The sequence below is a fragment of the Hyla sarda genome, chromosome 5 (assembly GCF_029499605.1).
Source record: "Hyla sarda isolate aHylSar1 chromosome 5, aHylSar1.hap1, whole genome shotgun sequence".
Lineage (NCBI taxonomy): Eukaryota > Metazoa > Chordata > Amphibia > Anura > Hylidae > Hyla > Hyla sarda.
The window spans coordinates 75,914,335-75,935,546 of record NC_079193.1 but is presented as its reverse complement, the minus strand read 5'-3'; the positions used below and the strand labels follow the sequence as shown (position 1 = coordinate 75,935,546).

The following is a 21,212-nucleotide window of genomic DNA, read 5'->3' as shown; positions in this document are numbered from 1 at the left end:
GCAAGTGGCATCCTTAGTATGTGGGCATTTGACCAGTGTGTGGGCGGTGTATGCGGTATGTGTACCCTGTGTGGGTGGTTTATGCGGTATGTGTACCCTGGGTGAGTGGTCTTTGCAGTATATTAACCCTGTGTGGGTGGTGTATGCGGTATGTGTATCCTGTGTGAGTGGTATATGCGGTATGTGTACCCTGTGTGAGTGGTATATGCGGTATGTGTAACCTGTGTGAGTGGTGTATGTGTACCCTGTGTGAGTGGTATATGCGGTATGTGTACCCTGTGTAAGTGGTATATGCGGTATATGTACCCTGTGTGAGTGGTATATGCGGTATGTGTAACCTGTGTGAGTGGTGTATGCGGTATGTGTACCCTGTGTAAGTGGTATATGTGGTATATGTACCCTGCGTGAGTGGTATATGCGGTATGTGAGTGGTATATTCGGTATGTGTACCCTGTATGAGTGGTATATGCGGTATGTGTACCCTGTGTGAGTGGTATATTCGGTATGTGTACCCTGTGTGAGTGGTGTATGCGGTATGTGTACCCTTTGTAAGTGGTATATGCGGTATATGTACCCTGTGTGAGTGGTATATGCGGTATGTGTAACCTGTGTGAGTGGTATATGCGGTATGTGTACCCTGTGTGAGTGGTATATGCGGTATGTGTACCCTGTGTGAGTGGTATATGCGGTATGTGTAACCTGTGTGAGTGGTATATGCGGTATGTGTACCCTGTGTGAGTGGTATATGCGGTATGTGTAACTTGTGTGAGTGGTGTATGCGGTATGTGTACCCTGTGTGAGTGGTATATGCGGTATGTGTAACTTGTGTGAGTGGTGTATGCGGTATGTGTACCCTGTGTGAGTGGTATATTCGGTATGTGTACCCTGTGTGAGTGGTATATGCGGTATGTGTACCCTGTGTAAGTGGTATATGCGGTATGTGTACCCTGTGTGAGTGGTATATGCGGTATGTGTAACATGTGTGAGCCGTGTATGTGGTATGTGTGCCCTGTGTGAGTGCTATGTGCTCCCTGTGTAAGTAGTATATGCTGTATGTGTACCCTGTATAAATGGTATATGCGGTATGTGTACTCTGTGTAAGTGGTGTATGTGATATGTGTACCCTGTGCGAGGGGAGTGTATTAGTGGTATGTGCATGTGGTTAATGGTATGTTGCAAAAGTTAGTGTTGTGTGTTTAGTACTTAGTGGGGTGTGATGGCTGTTTGATTGCCATAATGACCATGTGGTTATAGGGGATGTCTGGGGACATGCGGTTATATATAGGGGGCATGGTAAAATAAAAAATAAGTCATACTCACCTAACAACCCCAAACTGCAGTGATGCACGTTTGGGCGGGATCTGGCAGTTGCTAAATCATAAGTGACTCTATTGCTCACAATGTCTGTCTTTCTTTACAGTGCTGCGAGATGTGAGTGGGGTTGCCATTTTACTTCTTCCTCCATCTTTCAGATGATGTGAGCTTTGTGACATGGTGCATTATCTTGCTGGAAGTAGCCATCAGAAGATTGGCACACTGTGGTCATAAAGGGATGGACATGGACAGCAACAAGACTCAGGTAGGTTGTGTTTAAACAATTCTCAATTGGTACTAAGGGGCCCAAAGAAAATGTCCCCTACACCATTACACCACAACCAGCCTAAACCTCTAATACAAGGCAGATGGATCCATGCTTTCATGTTGTTTACGACAAATTATGACCCTGCATCTGCATGTCGCAATTAGAATAGAGACTCATCAGAGCGGGCAATGTATTTCCAGTCTTCCATTGTCCAATGGCGCCTGTGTGAATTGTAGGCTCAGTTTCCTGTTCTTAGCTGACAAGAGTGGCAACCGGTGTGGTCTTCTGCTGCTTTGGCCCATCTGCTTCAAGGTTTGACGTGTGCTTTCAGAGATAGTATTCTGCCTTGGTTGTAACAAGTGGTTATTTGAGTTTCTGTTGTCTTTCTGTGATCTCAAACCAGTCTACCCATTTTTCTTTGAAGTCAACAATTTTTGTCCACACAACTGATGATAACTGGATGTTTTATCTAATTTACACCATTCTCAGTGAACCCTAGGGATGGTTGTGTGTGAAAATCCTAGTAGATCAGCAGTTTCTAAAATCCTCAGACAAACTTGTCTGGCACCAACAATCATGTCAGTTTAATCACTTAACTTGCTATGTGAATGACTAATTAGCTATTTGTTTTAACAAGCAATTGATCAAGTGTACCTAATAAATTGGCCAGTGAGTGTATATACATATTTTCAAGCAACCAAAAAACTTATATAAATAAAGGACACAATGATTCTGCAACCAATATGGTAAAAGGTATATTGCATTTAAGTGCAAAGTAAGGATTAAATTGGAGATTTTCCTATCCTTGGTGATGGAAAATATGGATTTTATGAAAGACAGGAGGCGAGCATTATATGCATCATCTTTCTTTACTGAAGGGCATAGCAGCAAAATTAATATGTTTTTTTAAATATCAGAAGAACAATAAACTAAATGAATACATTGGGGGACACGTATCATTATGTGGCTATTGTAGACACTGTTCTACCCCTTTATTTACACTCTTGTCTATTGTACACTCTTGCTCAGAATTTACTTAGGCTGTACACTCCTTTGATAAATCTTGTGCAAATATAGAAACACCCCCCCTCGCTCTACCGTACACTCCTTCTCTACCTCACAGGAAAAGTGGACGTAGGGATTTTGTTCTATTGCTTTGAGGTCAGGATTCCATTGAGGTTTTTTGTCCATCAGCCAAAAACCGCCAGAAAAACTGTCACATCTTTTTCCTGTGTTTTGACAGTTTTTCTTGCGTTTTTTACTTACGTTTTTGCTGGTGTGTGGGAAAAAAAAATTTACTAAACTTTTTGTTGTTTTTTTTTTCTTCGAAAATTTAGATACGTGAATGTGGAGGGCTATGTCAGATTTGGTGGATTGCGACGATGAACAGCGTTTTTTTAAATGTCAATAAAAGGGTTAATGAGGGCTGTGGGGGAGTGCTTTTTTATAAAAAAAATTTCAATGTGTTGTGTTTTTTATAATTGAATTTTCAGGCTTAGTAATGGAAGCTGTCTTATAGACGGAATCCAATACTATGCCAGGGCTTAGCGTTAGCACCAAAAACAGCTAGCACTAACCTCCAATTATTACCCCGTTATCCACCGCCACAGGGGTGCCGGGAAGAGCCAGTACCAACAGACCCGGAGCATCAAAAATGGCGCTCCTTGGCCTAGGTGGTAACAGGCTGGCGTTATTTAGGCTGGGGAGGGCCAGTAACAATGGTCCTTGTCCACTCTGGTAACATCAGGCTGTTGCTGCTTTGTTGGTATCTGGCTGATACTGAAAAAATGAGGGAACCACACACTTTTTTTTATTTATTTATAGGGTTCCCCCTATGTTCAGTATCAGCCAGATACCAACCAAGCAGCAACAGCCTGACATTTACCAGGGTGGGTAAGGACCATTGTTACTGGCCCTCCCCAGCCTAAATAATGCCAGCCTGTTACTGCCTAGGCCCAGGAGCGCCACCCCTGTGGTGGTGGGTAACGGGATAATAACTGGGGGTTAGCGCTAGCTGATTTTGGGGCTAACACTAAGCCCTGGCTTAGTAATGGATTCCATCTATAAGATGGCTTCCACTACTAAGCCTGAAAATTCAATTATAAAAAACATGACACATTAATGAAAAATTTTTTATTTAAAAAGAATCACTCCTCCACAGCCCTCGTTAACCATTTTATTGAAGAAAAAAAAAAAACGCTGGTCATCGTCGCAGTCCACCGAATCAGACGTAGTCCTCCGAATTAACGTATCTGAAATGAGAAGAAAAGAAAAACAAGAAATATGGGTTAGTACATTTTTTGCGCTCTCTCCAGGGAAGAGCGCACATAATGCAGTGTGTTTCTAAACAGGGAGCCTCCAGTTGTTGCTAAACTACAACTCCTATCGTGGGGGGGGCAGTAGTTAAGCAACAGCTGGAGTCTCCCTGTTTGGGAACACACTGCTCTGTTCCCATTATGCAAAATGCATAATGTGAACAGAGATCTGTCCCTCTGCCCTTGGACTACTACTCCTATCATGGGACAGAGTCTGTCCCATGATGGGAGTAGTTGTAGTACCGCAGCACTGCTGAGGGATGGCATTAGCACATCCCCTGGCTGCGTGCCTTTTAGGACTACTACTCCCATCATGGAAAGACTCCATGATGGGAGTTGTAGTCCTGGGGCTGAGGTGCAGATCGCATCGGGTCATTCTGCAGAGACCTGCTGCGATCCGCATTTAAGTTAGGAAGCCAGGCGGTACATGCGTCTACACAGTGCACCCCACCAGCTTCTATATACACTGACATAATTCATAATTCCCGACGGGAGAGGGGAGCTCTGATTGGTCAATAGGTATTCTCCAATCAGAGCTCCTGTGTTCCGACGGCGGGGATTATGAATTATGTCAGTGTATATAGAAGCCGCGGGCAGCGCGATGTAGACGCATGTACTGCCCGGTTTCCTAACTTAAATGCGGATCGCAGCAGATCATTCTCTGGAGATCCGCTGTGATCCGCATTTATTAACTATACAAAGCGTCGGTACATGCGTCTACACTGCGGCTTCTATATACAGCTCTCATAATTCATAATCCCCGCCGGGAGATGGGAGCTCTGATTGGAGAACAGCTATTGACCAATCAGAGCTCCCCTCTCCCATGAATTATGACAGTGTATATAGAAGCCGCAGTGTAGACGCATGTACCGACGCTTTGTATAGTTAATAAATGCGGATCGCAGCGAATCTCCAGAGAATGATCTGCTGCGATCCGCATTTATTAAACGGTACATGCGTCTACATTGCGGCTTCTATATACACTGTCATAATTCATAATCCCCGCCGCCGGGAGACGGGAGCTCTGATTGGAGAATACCTATTGACCAATCAGAGCTCCCCTCTCCCGGCGGGGATTATGAATTATGACAGTGTATATAGAAGCCGCGGGCAGTGCGATGTAGACGCATGTGCTGCCCGGCTTCCTAACTTACATGCGGATTGCAGCTGGTCTCTGCAGAATGACCCGTTGCGATCTGCACCTCAGCCCCTGGACTACAACTCCCATCATGGGCAGAATCTGTCCATGATGGGAGTAGTAGTCCTATAAAGTCCCGCAGCTGGGGGATGTGCAAGTGCCATCCCTCAGTGCTGCGGTACTACAACTACTCTCATCATGGGACAGACTCAAGGAGTAGTAGTCCAAGGGCAGAGGGGCAGATCGCAGCAGGTCATTCTTCAGAGACCTGCTGCGATCTGCATTTATTAACTATACAAGCCAGCGGTACATGCGCCTACACTGCACTGCCGGCCAGCTCCTATATACAGTTCTTATAATTCATAATCCCCGCCGGGAGAGGGGAGCTCTGATTGGCGGATAGCTATTGACCAATCAGAGCTCCTGTATCCCGGCGGCGGGGATTATGAATTATGACAGTCTATACAGGAGCCGCAGGCATCGCAGTGGAGCCGCATGTGCCGCCGGCTTTTTAAGAAAATAAATGCGGATCGCAGCGGGTCTCTGGATAATGACCCGGTGTGATCTGCACCTCAGCCCCTGGACTATAACACAATCTCCTGCACTCATCAGTTTGAATTTTACACAGTGTGAAGTGTGAACTGTGTCGGGAAGTATTTCACCCGCACTATAACCCGGTGTATTATCGGGTGTATGGGGTTAGACTGCAGGTGAACGGGTGATCACAAGTGTCCATAATCATTACATTGTTATTAAAAGGTACATGGAAAGATTTTAAGTATCACAGAGATAATCTGACTGGCGGCAGAAGCAGAGTAATCTCCGCAATCCACTCTGAAAAATGATATGGATGATTTAGAGCATCTCGCTAAGTGCAGTCCAAGACGGCTTATATTTGCATTCTAAAAAAGGTACTTGCGGAAAATTTTGGGGTGTAAAGGAAAAGTACGCAGTTAATAAATCCATGCCTATTAAAGATGTCACTCCAAGGTACCCCATATCGCGACATCAGGAGGAAATGCTCTATCAGAATGTACGCAAAAAAAAGACACAAAAAACAGCTTGCACAAAATTTTGCGCAAGAATTTACACACAAAAACTGTGTAAATTCTTTGATACATGTCCCCCATTGAGTGTATTAATGAGTGCAAACAAAAATACTACCCACTAGTCAGTAGCCAGTCATATAATAGCCCAGGTGATATAAGGTCCTGCTTGACTGAATTCTCCCTCTTTCTTTGGTGCCAATAATAAGATAAAGTAAAAGTCTATAGTTCAATAAACCACTTAGGATAACTTTCTGGAACAAGTAGAAAAACTCAGTAGATCAGGGGTCCTCAAACTTTTTAAACGGGGGGCCAGTCCACGGTCCCTCAGACCGTTGGAGGGCCGGACTATAGATAACAAAACATGAATAAATTCCTATGCACACTTTTATATATCTTATTAGTGGACTACCACTTTAAGTACACAGCACAGTTCCCCCTACATTAGGTTGGCAGTATAGATCCCCCACATTAGGTTGTAGTTCCCCCACATTAGGGTTGGCAATACAGTTCCCCCACATTAGGGTTGGCAATACAATTCCCCCACATTAGGTGCAGTACAATTCCCCCACATTAGGTGCAGTACAATTCCACCTTATTAGGTTGGCAGTATAGTCCCCCACATTAGGTAGTAGTTCCCCTACATTAGGTTGTAGTTCCCCCCCACATTAGGTGCAGTATAGTTCAACCACATTAGGTTGTAGTTCCCCCACATTAGGTGCAATATAGTCCCCCACATTAGGTGCAATATAGTCCCCCACATTAGGTGCAGTATAGTTCTCCCACATTAGGTGCAGTATAGTTCTCCCACATTAGGTGCAATATAGTCCCCCACATTACGTTGGCAGTATAGTCCGACACATTAGGTGCAATATAGTCCCCCACATTAGGCTGGCAGTATAGTCCCCCACATTAGGCTGGCAGTATAGTTCCCCCACATTAGGTGCAATATAGTCCCCCACATTAGGTGCAGTATAGTTCCCCCACATTAGGTGCAATATAGTCCCCCACATTACGTTGGCAGTATAGTCCCCCCATATTAGGTGCAATATAGTCCCCCACATTAGGCTTGCAGTATGTTCCCCCACATTAGGTGCAATATAGTCCCCCACATTAGGCTGGCAGTATAGTTCCCCCACATTAGGTGCAATATAGTCCCCACATTAGGCTGGCAGTATAGTTCCCCCACATTAGGTGCAATATAGTCCCCCACATTACGTTGGCAGTATGTTCCCCCACATTAGGTGCAGTATAGTTCCTCCACATTAGGTGCAGTATAGTCCCCCACATTAGGTGCAATATAGTCCCCCACATTAGGTGCAGTATAGCTCCCCACATTAGGTGCAGTATAGCTCCCCACATTAGGTGCAGTATAGCTCCCCACATTAGGTGCAGTATAGTTCCCCCACATTAGGTGCAATATAGTACCCCACATTAGGTGCAATATAGTCCCCCACATTAGGTGCAGTATAGTTCCCCCACATTAGGTGCAATATAGTCCTCCACATTAGGTGCAGAATAGTCCCCCACATTAGGTGGAGAATAGTCCCCCACATTAGGTGCAGTATAGTCCCCCACATTACGCTGGCAGTATGTTCCCCCACATTAGGTGCAATATAGTCCCCCGCGTTAGGCTGGCAGTATAGTTCCCCCACATTAGGTGCAATATAGTCCCCCACATTAGGCTGGCAGTATAGTTCCCCCACATTAGGTGCAATATAGTCCCCCACATTAAGTTGGCAGTATGTTCCCCCACATTAGGTGCAGTATAGTTCCTCCACATTAGGTGCAGTATAGTCCCCCACATTAGGTGCAATATACTCCCCCACATTAGGCTGGCAGTATAGTTCCCCCACATTAGGTGCAATATAGTCCCCCACATTAAGTTGGCAGTATGTTCCCCCACATTAGGTGCAGTATAGTTCCTCCACATTAGGTGCAGTATAGTCCCCCACATTAGGTGCAATATAGTCCCATACATTAGGTGCAGTATAGCTCCCCACATTAGGTGCAGTATAGCTCCCCACATTAGGTGCAGTATAGTTCCCCCACATTAGGTGCAGAATAGTCCCCCACATTAGGTGCAGTATAGTCCCCCACATTAGGCTGGCAGTATGTTCCCCCACATTAGGCTGGCAGTATGTTCCCCAACAGGCATACAGCCTCCAGCCATAAAGTATGGCTGGAGGCTGTATGCCTGTGTACTGCCCCATTTCAGTTTTCCGACCACCGCTCCGGCCATAGCAGGACCGGAGGATCGGTGGTCAGAACACCGAAGGGACGCGCCGCTGGTAAACACCTACTACCAGCGCGCGCTTCCTTGCTTCTACTCTTCTTCTCCGCTGCTCCGCGCTCGGTTGCCATGGTCGCACGCATGCAACGTCAGTGACGTCGCTGCGTGCGCCTGCTCCCGGCGGTCCCCGCGTTTTTAAAGTAAATGCGGGCCGCAGGGACTTCACAGAGGCATCCTTGTGTTCCGAAAGCATCTTTCGGAACACAAGGATGTCCTAAGGCAAAATCACCCGGCGGGCTGGGTAAATGTGCTCCGCGGGCCGCATGTGGCCTGCGGGCCGTAGTTTGAGGACCCCTGCAGTAGATAGTAGAAGACAATTCATCAGAATTATGTAGATGAAAAATCTTGTAGATCCAATCAATTGGACGAGTAGAGATAACTGAACGATGAACAGTAGATATAGGTCTTGACAGCAGATGATGTATAGAACAAATCCACTTCCGATAACGATTATTAGGCTGAAAAAGCGAATACATAAGTAGTAATCTTATAAGGGATAGGACAATGGGTGGGATAATGCTTGCCTCCTGTCTTTCATAAAATCCATATTTTCCATCAATCTACAATTCTATGTCAGAAAATCTCCAATTTTATGACAAGACAGGAGGCCTCGCATTATATGCATGTTCAAAGCTATAATTATATAAAAATATATGATATAATAATCAAAATACAATAATAATATATTAGAGAAGGGACATAGAAACATGATGTTCTGGCCTAAAATAAAATGATTTGAAGGGTGATTCTGAAGACCAATTAGCTGCTTTGAGTAAGTCTGATAGGGATCCACCAGATTGAATAAGTTTAGTGGAAACTGCACTTCTAGTAGAATGTGCTCCAAATTTTGAAATATCAATATTAGCCATAGACATAACTTATATAATCCATCTGGCCAGTGTGGCTGAAGAGACATATAATTGAGGTTTACAATAAGAAATGAGAAGTTGAGAACTGACTCAGATGAGATTGTCCCGAAATCAGCCATGCTACCAGTGGAAGTTGTTGCGATAGTATTAAAGGATGAGGGTTCCCTAGTGGATCCTAAAGAAGATTTGGGAAAAGAGGAAGGATTCTCCGTAAATCAATCAACATTCCCAGAATCTGTGTAAACCATGATTGGGATGGCCACCATGGAGTGATTAGAACCAACTTCGCTTTCTGAATGGAAGCTTGAACTAGAAGTCTGGGGATAAGAGTGAACGGGGGAAAGGCATATAAAGTTTTCTTTGGCCATATTTGTAGGAGAGCATCTGTCCCTGATGATTCCGGATCCGGATGCCAATTGAAGAACATTGGGAGTTGGCTGTTGAGCCTGGAAGCAAAAAGGTCTAGATGGAGAGGACCCCAAAGGTGATTTATTTGTTGGAAAACAAGATGATCTAGTTTCCAATCGCTGGAATCTTTTAGGTAACGGGAGTTCCAATGGGCTATTGTGTTGTAGAGGCCCGGAAGATATTCGGCTTTGAGGATTATGTTTCTGTCTAGACAAAAATGCCACAGATCTTTGGCAATATTGGCCAACATTGAAGATTTCGTTCCTCCCAGACAGTTGATATTGAACCGCTGAGATGTTGTCCATGCGTAATCGTATGCAGCAATGAGAGTTGTCTTTTGCGAAACTCTTCAGAGCAAAAAATCCTGCTGTAAGCTCCAGACAATTGATGTGTAACTGAGCTTCCAAAGAGGACTATTTTCCTCCGGTGGAAAGACAGCCACAACGAGCTCCCCAACCAAGGAGACTCTCCTTTCTGTTCCATTCTTTAATATGTTGGAGCCACCACAGAAGTTTTTCTTTTGCTTCTGAGGAAAGGTAAACCTCGTATGAATATCCCTTAGGAGGCGGATTTTCAGATGTTGAAGGGCCCGATAGTGTAGAGGGGCCGGAAAAATTGCATGAATGGATGCGGATGGAAGTCCCACTATCCGAGCAATGGATCAAAGGGAAATTAGATTTTTGTTGGTAAGAGAGCAAATTTCTTTCTGAATTGTTTTACATTTTTTCATGGGAAGACTTAAAAGAGCTGACCGAGTGTTGATCAGAAATCCCAAGAATTCTACCTCTTGTGAAGGTACAAGGATTGATTTGTCGGAATTGATCAGAAACCCCAGATGACTCAGGAGTGATAAAGTCCATTCCATATGGAGATAGGCCTGATTGATCGAATTGGCCATGATGAGGATGTCATCTAGATATATTATGAGACGAACCACTCAGGAACGTAACAAAGCTGCCGCTTGTTTCATCAATTTGGTGAAACACCAAGGGGCTGAAGAAAGTCCGAAAGGAAGGCAAGTGAATTGCCCTGGAGATTGAGCCCCTGGAGAGACGTGGGTGAACCCCTGTTCCTTGCCAGGATGCCAAGCAGAATACTGAAAACAGCATTGGCCCGAAGCATTCAATAGGAGCTGGCACGACTCAGAGTGTCAATCCATCCTCACGTATGCGCTGTAGCCGCAATATCAAGCCAATCTCTCGCAACAGTGTGACCATACAAGTAATGGCCGTGCACATCTCATGGACCCACAATGCGCATGAGCAGACTGCTCGTTCTACTATTGGTCTTTTTCCACTCACTCAATGTTTTCATCCATCTTTCTATGGGTCTGCCTCATCCCCTCCCACAAACATGGAGCGCCGGTACACGTGAGACGCCAATCTGTATACAGTACCGAGCGGGTTATTTCCTGGCTGCTGGTGAGTGGATGTTCCCCCCCGCCCAACTGCGAATTAATCACCGTACACCTGAAGATACTTATGCACCTTATGATGAAATATGAACTTTATTCATAATACTGTTTACACGTTTGCTGCCATTTTATAGGAGGTAGCTCTGAAGTTGTCACGTTGCACTTTATGTCCTTTATATAGATTGATATATGCAATATTTATGTCTTTATTCACTTGATTCTTGTTGATTTGTAGCCATATATATATGCTGCACATGTCTATGATCACATGCTTGAAAATGGCCGCATTGGGCGACCGAAACGTCGCATCTGTTGTGATGGAATAAACACTTTGTTCTTTCACCGTTCATCCTGGTGTGCTGCAGCCTTCCTTGTTATCTAGTTTTAGATATATAAATATATATATATATATATATATATTAAATATTATATTAAATAATACTAATAGGAAGTCAAATTTCTAAATAATGTCCTGAAAAGGACAGTAAAATAGAATATGGAATGACTAAAGTCGCTGGAATAGTGGGTTGCTGTGACAGGAGGAGCGCATCTGACAGGGTGAGGGTGGGAACAGCTGAAGGGATCACCACTTGAGCCGAGATCTCACGATAGTACGCAGTGCCGCGCTAATCAGGAGAAGGATGTAGCCGGTACTATAGTGAAGAAAGCAGGTAATATGCGAACGGCGATACACAGTATTAATATATTAAAGAGTAAAATAGATAGAAAGAGCCAGTAAGAGCATAAGATAAAGGTAATAGAGGAGAATATTTAAAAGGAGTTATTAAATGATAAACCAGGAGGAGAAAACACAGACTAAATATATGCCCTGAATAACATACAGGAAAGTTGGTTGGATATAGGAATGTATAGAGTAATATAGATAAATATCAATACCATGAATTGGATAGCACAGTAATACTTATCTGTTTGCTAGCTTAGCAGCAAAGAAAGAGGGAGAATTCAGTCAAGCAGGACCTTATATCACATGGCTTATTATATGATTGACTACTGACTAATGGGTAGAATTCTTGGTTGCACTCATATGTATTCATTACGTTTTTGTTCTTCTGATATTTAAAAACGTATTAATTTTGCTGCTATGCTTTTCAGTAAAGAAAGATAATGCATATAATGCGAGGCCTCCTGTCTTGTCATAAAATCCAGATTTTAAGGACACTGTTACAAAATGCAAACCAATTTTATTGGTGTAATATTCTAAAAACCTACACAGAAGGGAGTACAGCAAGTGTGGGACAAAACAGTGGCACCCTGGAATCCTGTCACAAAATTACAATGAATAATAGGTAATAAATCAAGCATATAAGCTCCAAAAATAAATAGTACCAAAAGCCCTACTCTGAGCGTTCCATATCATTCATGATCTCCGTGCTGTGAAGCGGCCAGGATCGCCGTATGTGGTGAGTGCTGAACGCTGTCTTTATATCGTGAATGTCAGGACTGTTTTCTTCTAGTCCGAGCACCCCCAGTGAAGTGCACGCATTGTCGTACTTCCAGATTCCACTAGGTGAGCCTCCTGCTCGATCTCGCTTATATAGGAGTCCCTAATGCCATTCATACTCCCCTTGTTTGACTTACAGAAAATATACAAGAGTTTGAAAGCTGTATTAGCTAAGTAAATTCTGACTAACAACAAGTCTCCTTTAGAAATACCATTACAATTCACAATCTTAGAAATCCACTGATATTGCCTGGAATAAATATGGGAAAAGATAATCCACCGCTAACTGTGGTATGTAAATTCTTATTATCCTCTTTGGTATGAAAGAGATTAATCATGTGCTATTATTAACTCTGTGCTAACTTTACGGTTTATACTTCCAGTTGTCCTGTAAAGAATATTCACTAAATAGAACAGTGGTATATGAACATACTAAAAGGAATAAACAAAAAGAACAAGCTTTATTGTCAACTGATGAAAAAGTAAAGATAGGTATTGTAAAATCTGTGATTGCTAGGCATGGAATGAACGTGGTATATGTATAACTGATAGTGGCACAAACTCAATGGGGGAGATTTATCGAAACCTGCTCAGGGGAAAATTTTCTGAGTTGCCCATAGCAACCAATCAGATCGTTTCTTTCATTTTTGAAAGGCCTCTAAAAATAAAAAAGTAAATCTGATTGGTTGCTATGGTCAACTCAACAACTTTTCCTCTGGACAGGTTTTGATAAATCTCCATCTTTCCTTACAAACAGTATTTGCCACAGCCCAGGGGTAACCACAAATGTAACTAAAGGGGAACTCTTGTAAAACAGCTGGGAGCAGATGTTACACAGCCTTGTCATAGTTCTTGGCACAATGACTTCTACAAGGTGGTCTTGCGTACATTATGCTGGTGCAGTGATGGAGGGGGCTTTATACATTAAAGGGGTAGTCCAGGCCAAAACTTTTTTTTATATATCAACTGGCTCCGGAAAGTTAAACAGATTTGTAAATTACTTCTATTAAAAAATCGTAATCCTTCCAATAGTTATAAGCTTCTGAAGTTGAGTTGTTGTTTTCTGTCTAAATGCTCTCTGATGAATCACGTCCCAGGAGCTGTGCAGTTCCTATGGGGATATTCTCCCATCATGCACAGCTCCCGGGACGTGACATCATCATTGAGCAGTTAGACAGAAAACTTCAGAAGCTAATAACTATTAGAAGGATTAATATTTTTTAATAGAAGTCATTTTCAAATCTGTTTAACTTTACGGAGCCAGTTGATATATGTAAAAAAAGGTTTTGCCTGGAATACCCCTTTAACCCCTTGGGGACGGAGCCCATTATAACCCTAAGGACGGAAGCATTTTTTGCAAATCTGACCTCTATCACTTTATGCATTAATAACTCTTTGATGCTTTTACTTATAAATTTGACTCCGAGATAGTTTTTTCGTGACATACTTTATGTTAGTGGTAAATTTACGTCGATACTTGCATAATTTCTTGGTGAAAAATTCAAAAATTTCAGGAAAAATTTGAAAATTTTAAATTTTTCTGACTTTGAAGCACTCTCCTTATAAGGAAAAGGGACATGTCAAATAAATGAAATATTGATTCACATATACAATATGTCTAGTTTATGTTTGCATCATAAAGTTGAAATGTTTTTACTTTTTGAAGACATCAGAGGGCTTCAAAGTTAGCATCAATTTTCAAATTTTTCGTGAAAATTTCAAAATCTGAATTTTTCAGGGACCCGTTAAGTTTAGAAGTGAATTTGAGGGTCTTTATGTTGGAAATCCCCTATAATGGACCCCATTATGAAAACTGCACCCCTCAAAGTATTCAAAATGACATTCAAAAAGTTTGTTAAAGAAGATATCCCATGCAGCAAAGAAAAAAAAAAAATACCTAGCCATTCCATAGTATATTCACCTACCACCTCTCTGACATGTTTGTGATTTTTTTTTCCGGCCCCGATTCACCGGCTATTCAGCTCATGAATTCCAGTCACTTCCTGGTTATGGTGGCTATGCCTGTGATCTCAAAGACTACATTTCCCTGCATGCACTGCTCACATTTCCTGCTCTCAGCTGCCTGAGCAGAGAGCTTGTTACCACCCCTAACTTATGTTAGTCACTCCCACAGCTCTGCTAGCTCACTCCCACATAACACTGAGCTCCAATCATAGCCCTATACAGCAGGGTGGCCACGAGGAAACAAAATATAATCTCAGTGCTCAGAGAGAGGGACCCTGGAGCTGAAGCTGCAGTTTTACACAGTAAAATCACTCCCTCCCCCTCCTCCTCTCAGTGAAACAGCTTTACAGTGGCACAATCACCTCTCCCCTTCTCTGCCCTGCACTCCTCTCTCCCCAGTGCTCAGTGTGACAGCTCCCTCCCCTCTCCCCTCTCCTCCGTTCTCAGTGTAAAAACATAAGCAAGGAGAGGGGAGAGAATCAGCCTGTTTGCTGGGGCTGCTATGATCTGAATCAGCCGGCATATAGGCAGTGCTGCTCAGCCAATCACTGCAGAATTGAGGGAGGACAGTGTGAATATTCATCAGATGGGAGGGGCTAAGGCCGAGCACAGGGAGCTCTCTGCAGCACAGGGGTTTTCTGGGTAATTGTCACGTTACGGCCCCGGGATGCTGCTGATAACAGCCTGAATAGGGGGTCGCAAGTCATGAAAACCTGGAACAGCTGAATTTCCTGTCAGACAGAAGAATGCAGAAAAAGCTTGTTTCTAAGCAGCATTGGTAATGGAAGTGATTTATAAACCTACCGTATATACTCGAGTATAGGCCGAGTTTTTCAGCACGATTTTTCGTGCTGAAAACACCCCCCTCGGCTTATACTCGAGTGAACTCCCCCACCCGCAGTGGTCTTCAACCTGCGGACCTCCAGAGGTTTCAAAACTACAACTCCCAGCAAGCCCGGGCAGCCATCGGCTGTCCGGGCTTGCTGGGAGTTGTAGTTTTGAAACCTCCGGAGGTCCGCAGGTTGAAGACCACTGCGGCCTTCAACATCATCAAGCCCCCTCTCACCCCCTTTAGTTCTGAGTACTCACCTCCGCTCGGCGCTGGTCCGGTCCTGCAGGGCTGTCCGGTGAGGAGGTGGTCCGGTGAGGAGGTGGTCCGGGCTGCTATCTTCACCGGGGAGGCCTCTTCTAAGCGCTTCAGGCCCGGCCTCAGAATAGTCACGTTGCCTTAACAACGACGCAGATGCGTCGTTGTCTAGGCAACGGCTCTATTCCGGGCCGGAAGCGCGGAGAAGAGGCGCCCCCGGTGAAGATAGCAGCCCGGACCACCTCCTCACCGGACCACCTCCTCACCGGACAGCCCTGCAGGACCGGACCAGCGCCGAGCGGAGGTGAGTACTCAGAACTAAAGGGGGTGAGAGGGGGCTTGATGATGTTGAAGGCCGCAGTGGTCTTCAACCTGCGGACCTCCGGAGGTTTCAAAACTACAACTCCCAGCAAGCCCGGACAGCCGATGGCTGCCCGGGCTTGCTGGGAGTTGTAGTTTTGAAACCTCTGGAGGTCCGCATGTTGAAGGCCGCAGTGGTCTTCAACCTGCGGACCTCCGGAGGTTTCAAAACTACAACTCCCAGCAAGCCCGGACAGCCGATGGCTGCCCGGGCTTGCTGGGAGTTGTAGTTTTGAAACCTCTGGAGGTCCGCAGGTTGAAGGCCGCAGTGGTCTTCAACCTGCGGACCTCCGGAGGTTTCAAAACTACAACTCCCAGCAAGCCCGGACAGCCGATGGCTGCCCGGGCTTGCTGGGAGTTGTAGTTTTGAAACCTCTGGAGGTCCGCAGGTTGAAGGCCGCAGTGGTCTTCAACCTGCGGACCTCCGGAGGTTTCAAAACTACAACTCCCAGCAAGCCCGGACAGCCGATGGCTGCCCGGGCTTGCTGGGAGTTGTAGTTTTGAAACCTCTGGAGGTCCGCAGGTTGAAGGCCGCAGTGGTCTTCAACCTGCGGACCTCCGGAGGTTTCAAAACTACAACTCCCAGCAAGCCCGGACAGCCGATGGCTGCCCGGGCTTGCTGGGAGTTGTAGTTTTGAAACCTCTGGAGGTCCGCAGGTTGAAGACCACTGAGGGCGAATGATGAGAAGAGGATGATGAAGGGGGGGGGGGGATGTGGGGATGATGAAGGGGGGTGGGGATGATGAAGGGGGGGGGGTGTGGGATGATTACAAGGGGATGATGAAGGGGGGATGTGTGGGATGATAAGGGGATGTGTGGGATGATGACAAGGGGATGATGAAGGGGGGATGTGTGGGATGATGACAAGGGGATGATGAAGGGGGGATGTGTGGGATAAGGGGATGTGTGGGATGATGACAAGGGGATGATGAAGGGGGGATGTGTGGGATAAGGGGATGTGTGGGATGATGACAAGGGGATGATGAAGGGGGGATGTGTGGGATGATGACAAGGGGATGATGAAGGGGGGATGTGTGGGATGATAAGGGGATGTGTGGGATGATGACGGGGGGATGTGTGGGATGATGACAAGGGGATGATGAGGATGTTAATGACGGGTCTGGATGATGACAGGGGGGGATGAGGTATTTCCCACCCTAGGCTTATACTCGAGTCAATAACTTTTCCTGGGATTTTGGGTTGAAATTAGGGGTCTCGGCTTATACTCGGGTCGGCTTATACTCGAGTATATACGGTATATAACTTTATCTTTTGCACTAAAAGCTGAACAATTTTTTACTGTGAGACTTGTCCTTTAACCCTTTAGGTGTTTCACAGGAATAGCAGCAAAATGTAGTAGAAAAATCAAAATCTCCATTTTTTACACTAAAATGTTATTGTAGCCGCATTTTTTTCATTTTTACAAGAGGTAAAAGGTAAAAAGGCCCCCCAAAACTTGTAATTCATTTTTTCTCGAGTAAGGAAATACCTCATATGTGGATGTAAAGTGCTCTGTGGGTGCACTAGAGGGCTCAGAAGGGAAGGAGTGACATTAGACTTTTGGAGCGCAAATTTTTCTGAAATGGTTTTTGGGGGGCATGTCTCATTTAGGAAGCCCCAATGATGCCAGAAAAGTAAAAAAAAAAACAAAAAAAAACACATGGCATACTATTTTGGAAACTGCACCCCTCAAGGAACGAAACAAGGGGTACAGTGAGCTTTAACACCCCACAGGTGATTGACGAACTTTCGTTAAATTGGGACGTAAAAAAAAGAAATACCGCATATACTCGAGTATAAGCCGAGTTTTTCAGCATGATTTTTCGTGCTGAAAACACCCCCCTCGGCTTATACTCGAGTGAACTCTCCACCCGCAGTGGTCTTCAACCTGCGGACCTCCAGAGGTTTCAAAACTACAACTCCCAGCAAGCCCGGGCAGCCATCGGCTGTCCGGGCTTGCTGGGAGTTGTAGTTTTGAAACCTCCGGAGGTCCGCAGGTTGAAGACCACTGCGGCCTTCGACATCATCCAGCCCCCTCTCACCCCCCTTTAGTTCTGTACAGTACTCACCTCCGCTCGGCGCTGGTCCGGTGCTGCAGGACTGTCCGGAGAGGAGGTGGTCCGGTGGGATAGTGGTTCCGGGCTGCTATCTTCACCGGGGAGGCCTCTTCTAAGCGCTTCGGGCCCGGCCCCAGAATAGTCACGTTGTCTTGACAACGACGCAGAGGTACGTTCATTGCCAACGTACTTCTGCGTCATTGTCAAGGCAACGCCTCTATTCCGGGCCGGAAGCGCGGAGAAGAGGCGCCCCCGGTGAAGATAGCAGCCCGGAACCACTATCCCACCGGACCACCTTCTCTCCGGACAGCCCTGCAGCACTGGACCAGCGCTGAGCGGAGGTGAGTACTGTACAGAACTAAAGGGGGTGAGAGGGGGCTGGATGATGTCGAAGGCCGCAGTGGTCTTCAACCTGCGGACCTCCGGAGGTTTCAAAACTACAACTCCCAGCAAGCCCGGACAGCCGAAGACATTTTTCATTTTTATTGGGGGATAGGTGGGGGGGGTGACGTGTAAGGGGGTGTATATGTAGTGTTTTACTTTTTATTATTTGTTAGTGTAGTCTAGTGTACAGTCACAGTGAGTTTTCTGCTGGGAGTTTGAGTTGCGGTGGGAAATTTGCGCAGCTCAAACTTGTAGAAGGAGACCCACTGTAAACCCTCGCCCGTGTGAATGTACCCTGTACATTCACATGGGGGGGCACCCCAAACCTCCAGCTGTTGCAAAACTGCAACTCCCGGAATGCACTGACAGACCGTACATGCTGGGAGTTGTAGTTTTGCAACAGCTGTAGGCACACTGGTGGGGAACCACTGAGTTAGGAAACAGACTCTAGTTCAGTGTTTCCCAACCAGTGTGCCTACAGCTGTTGCAAAACTACAATTTCCAGCATGCCCAGACAGTCAGGGATGCTGGGCGTGTAGTTCTGCAATATCTGGTCCTTCAGATGTTGCAGAACTACAACTCCCAGCATGTCTGGAAAGTCTGGGCATGCTTGGAGTTGTAGTTTTGCAACATCTGGAGGGCTACAGTTTGGAGACCACTACTTAGCGGTCTCCAAACTGTTCTTCCCCAGTTGTTGCATAACTACAACTCCTAGCATGCCCAGACTGTCCAGGCATGCTGTGAGTTGTAGTTCTGCAACATATGAAGGGCCAGATATTGTAAAACTACACGCCCAGCATCCCTGACTGTCTGGGCATGCTGGGAATTGTAGTTTTGCAACATCTGGAGGTCTACAGTTTGGAGAGCACCGTATAGTGGTCTCCAAACTGTGCCACTTCAGATGTTGCAAAACTACAACTCCCAGCATGCCCAGACAGTCAGTGCATGCTGAAAGTTAGAGGTCTACAGTTTGGAGAGCACCTACACAGTGGTCTCCAAATTGTGGCCCTCCTGATGTTGCAAAACTACTACTCCCAGCATGCCCAGACAGCCTTTGGCTGTCCTGGCATGCTAAGAGTTGTAGTTTTGCAACTTTTAGAAGGCCACAGTGAAGATCACTTACCGGCGATCTTCACTGCAGCCTCTTCCACCGCCACACTTTCCGTCCGCACTTCTCCTGCTGCCGCCGCTTCTCCGATGACTCCGCTGCTCCATGCTGCCGCTGGTCCGGTAAGCCAGCCATGGTCCCCCCCTCGCCGCATGTGTCCCCAACAGGTTAAAGGGGTACTCCAGTGAAAAACTATTATTTTTTTTTTAAATCAACTGGTGCCAGAACGTTAAACAGATTTGTAAATTCCTTCTATTTAAAAATCTTAATCCTTCCAATCCTACCTTCAGATGCTGTATGCTCCACAGGAAGTTCTTTTCTTTTTGAATTTCTTTTCAGTCTGACCACAGTGCTCTCTGCTGACACCTCTATCCATGTCAGGAAAGTTTTTTCCTCCTGCTACTCCCATCAAAAATCAACGGCGTCCGACAGACACCTCTGTCCAGGAACTGTCCAGAGCAGGATAGGTTTGCTATGGGGATTTGATCCTGCTCTGGACAGTTCCTGACATGGACAGAGCGCCACTGTTTTTTGACGGGAGTAGCAGGAGGAAAAAACGTTGCATGATGTATTTTTCCTCCCGCTATTCTCCCCGGATTCCCCGACGGACGTCACACTGCTGTGTCACAAAGGCCATGTGAACGAAGCTTTACCTGTGTAAAGTTCTACTATGTCTTTCTTTTTTTTTACATTTTATATTTTTATTAAATTTTCAATATATAACACAAGGAGAACATTTCTATTCCTGACAATTTGGAATAGTACAAAATACACAGCAACATAGGAACGATTCGACATTCGCTACATCAGGCGTGTCTATAGGGCGACAGAGTACTCCGTACAATAAACCATCAGAACAAAACACTATTGGTTGCATAGGGTACAATCGAAAACATGAATATCATCAGGAGAAGAACTAGCTGGTATCTAGGCCCTAAGGCTGCAGCCTTTAACGGTATAGAAGGATTGTGCGTGTGCGGTACAAAGAGAGAAGCGGAAAGAAAGCCGGGTAAGGGGAAAGGAGTGAGAGGGAAAGGGGGACAAAGAAAACGAGAAGTACTGATAGCAACCCCTATAATTAACAGTAGTGGGGGCTATGTATCCACAAGTCCCATCTTCTAAAGGAATCTATGATCATTAGAGTTAGCTAAAGCATAGGCACGTTCACATGCACAAGAGAAATTAACATAAGCCAAGATTTCCGATAAGCATGGAAGATCAGGGGATCTCCATTTCCTAGCAATGAGCAATTTGGTGGACATCAGCACATGTGCTACTATGTGTCTAGAATTAGAAGGGTACTTATCTAAATCTAGTAGCAGCAAGGCTGTAGAGGGTTCCAATTGAACCTGTAGGCCCAGGAGCCGATCTACAGTCAAAGCAGCCCCCCTCCACAATGGTTGTATCTTCGGACATTCCCAAAGAATATGTAGCAGGGAGCCCGCCTCTCCGCACCCCCTCCAGCATACAGATGGAAGGGAAGGGTCAATCTTGTGCAATCTGGTGGGGGTGAAATACCACCTTTAGATTGTTTTGTACAAGGTCTCCTGGTGATTAGTACATTTAAAGTAGGAGTTGATGTCACGAAAGGCGGTCTGCCACTGCTCTGGGGCGATCTCAATTCCCAAGTCCCTCTCCCACCTGCTCATGTATGTATGGTGGAGTAACTCCGATCTCTGCCCCAGAAAACCATAAAAAAAGGTGATTCCTCCGGCACATGAGCC

General features: G+C 45.4%; 1 protein-coding gene across 7 annotated transcripts in view; it reads left to right on the top strand.

Annotated features, from left to right (window-relative positions):
• Window positions 1–21,212, top strand: part of LOC130273250 (ATP-binding cassette sub-family B member 5-like) — a 192,478-nt gene that overhangs the window by 71,307 nt on the left and 99,959 nt on the right. For 5 of the 7 annotated variants that reach the window (XM_056519729.1, XM_056519727.1, XM_056519723.1 and 2 more), the window contains exon 2: window positions 1,473–1,579. In XM_056519729.1, the coding sequence (XP_056375704.1) occupies window positions 1,473–1,579 (107 nt within the window). Of the gene's footprint in view, window positions 1–1,420; window positions 1,580–21,212 lie in introns of all 7 variants that reach the window. The other 2 variants (XM_056519726.1, XM_056519728.1) reach the window with 1 other exon arrangement.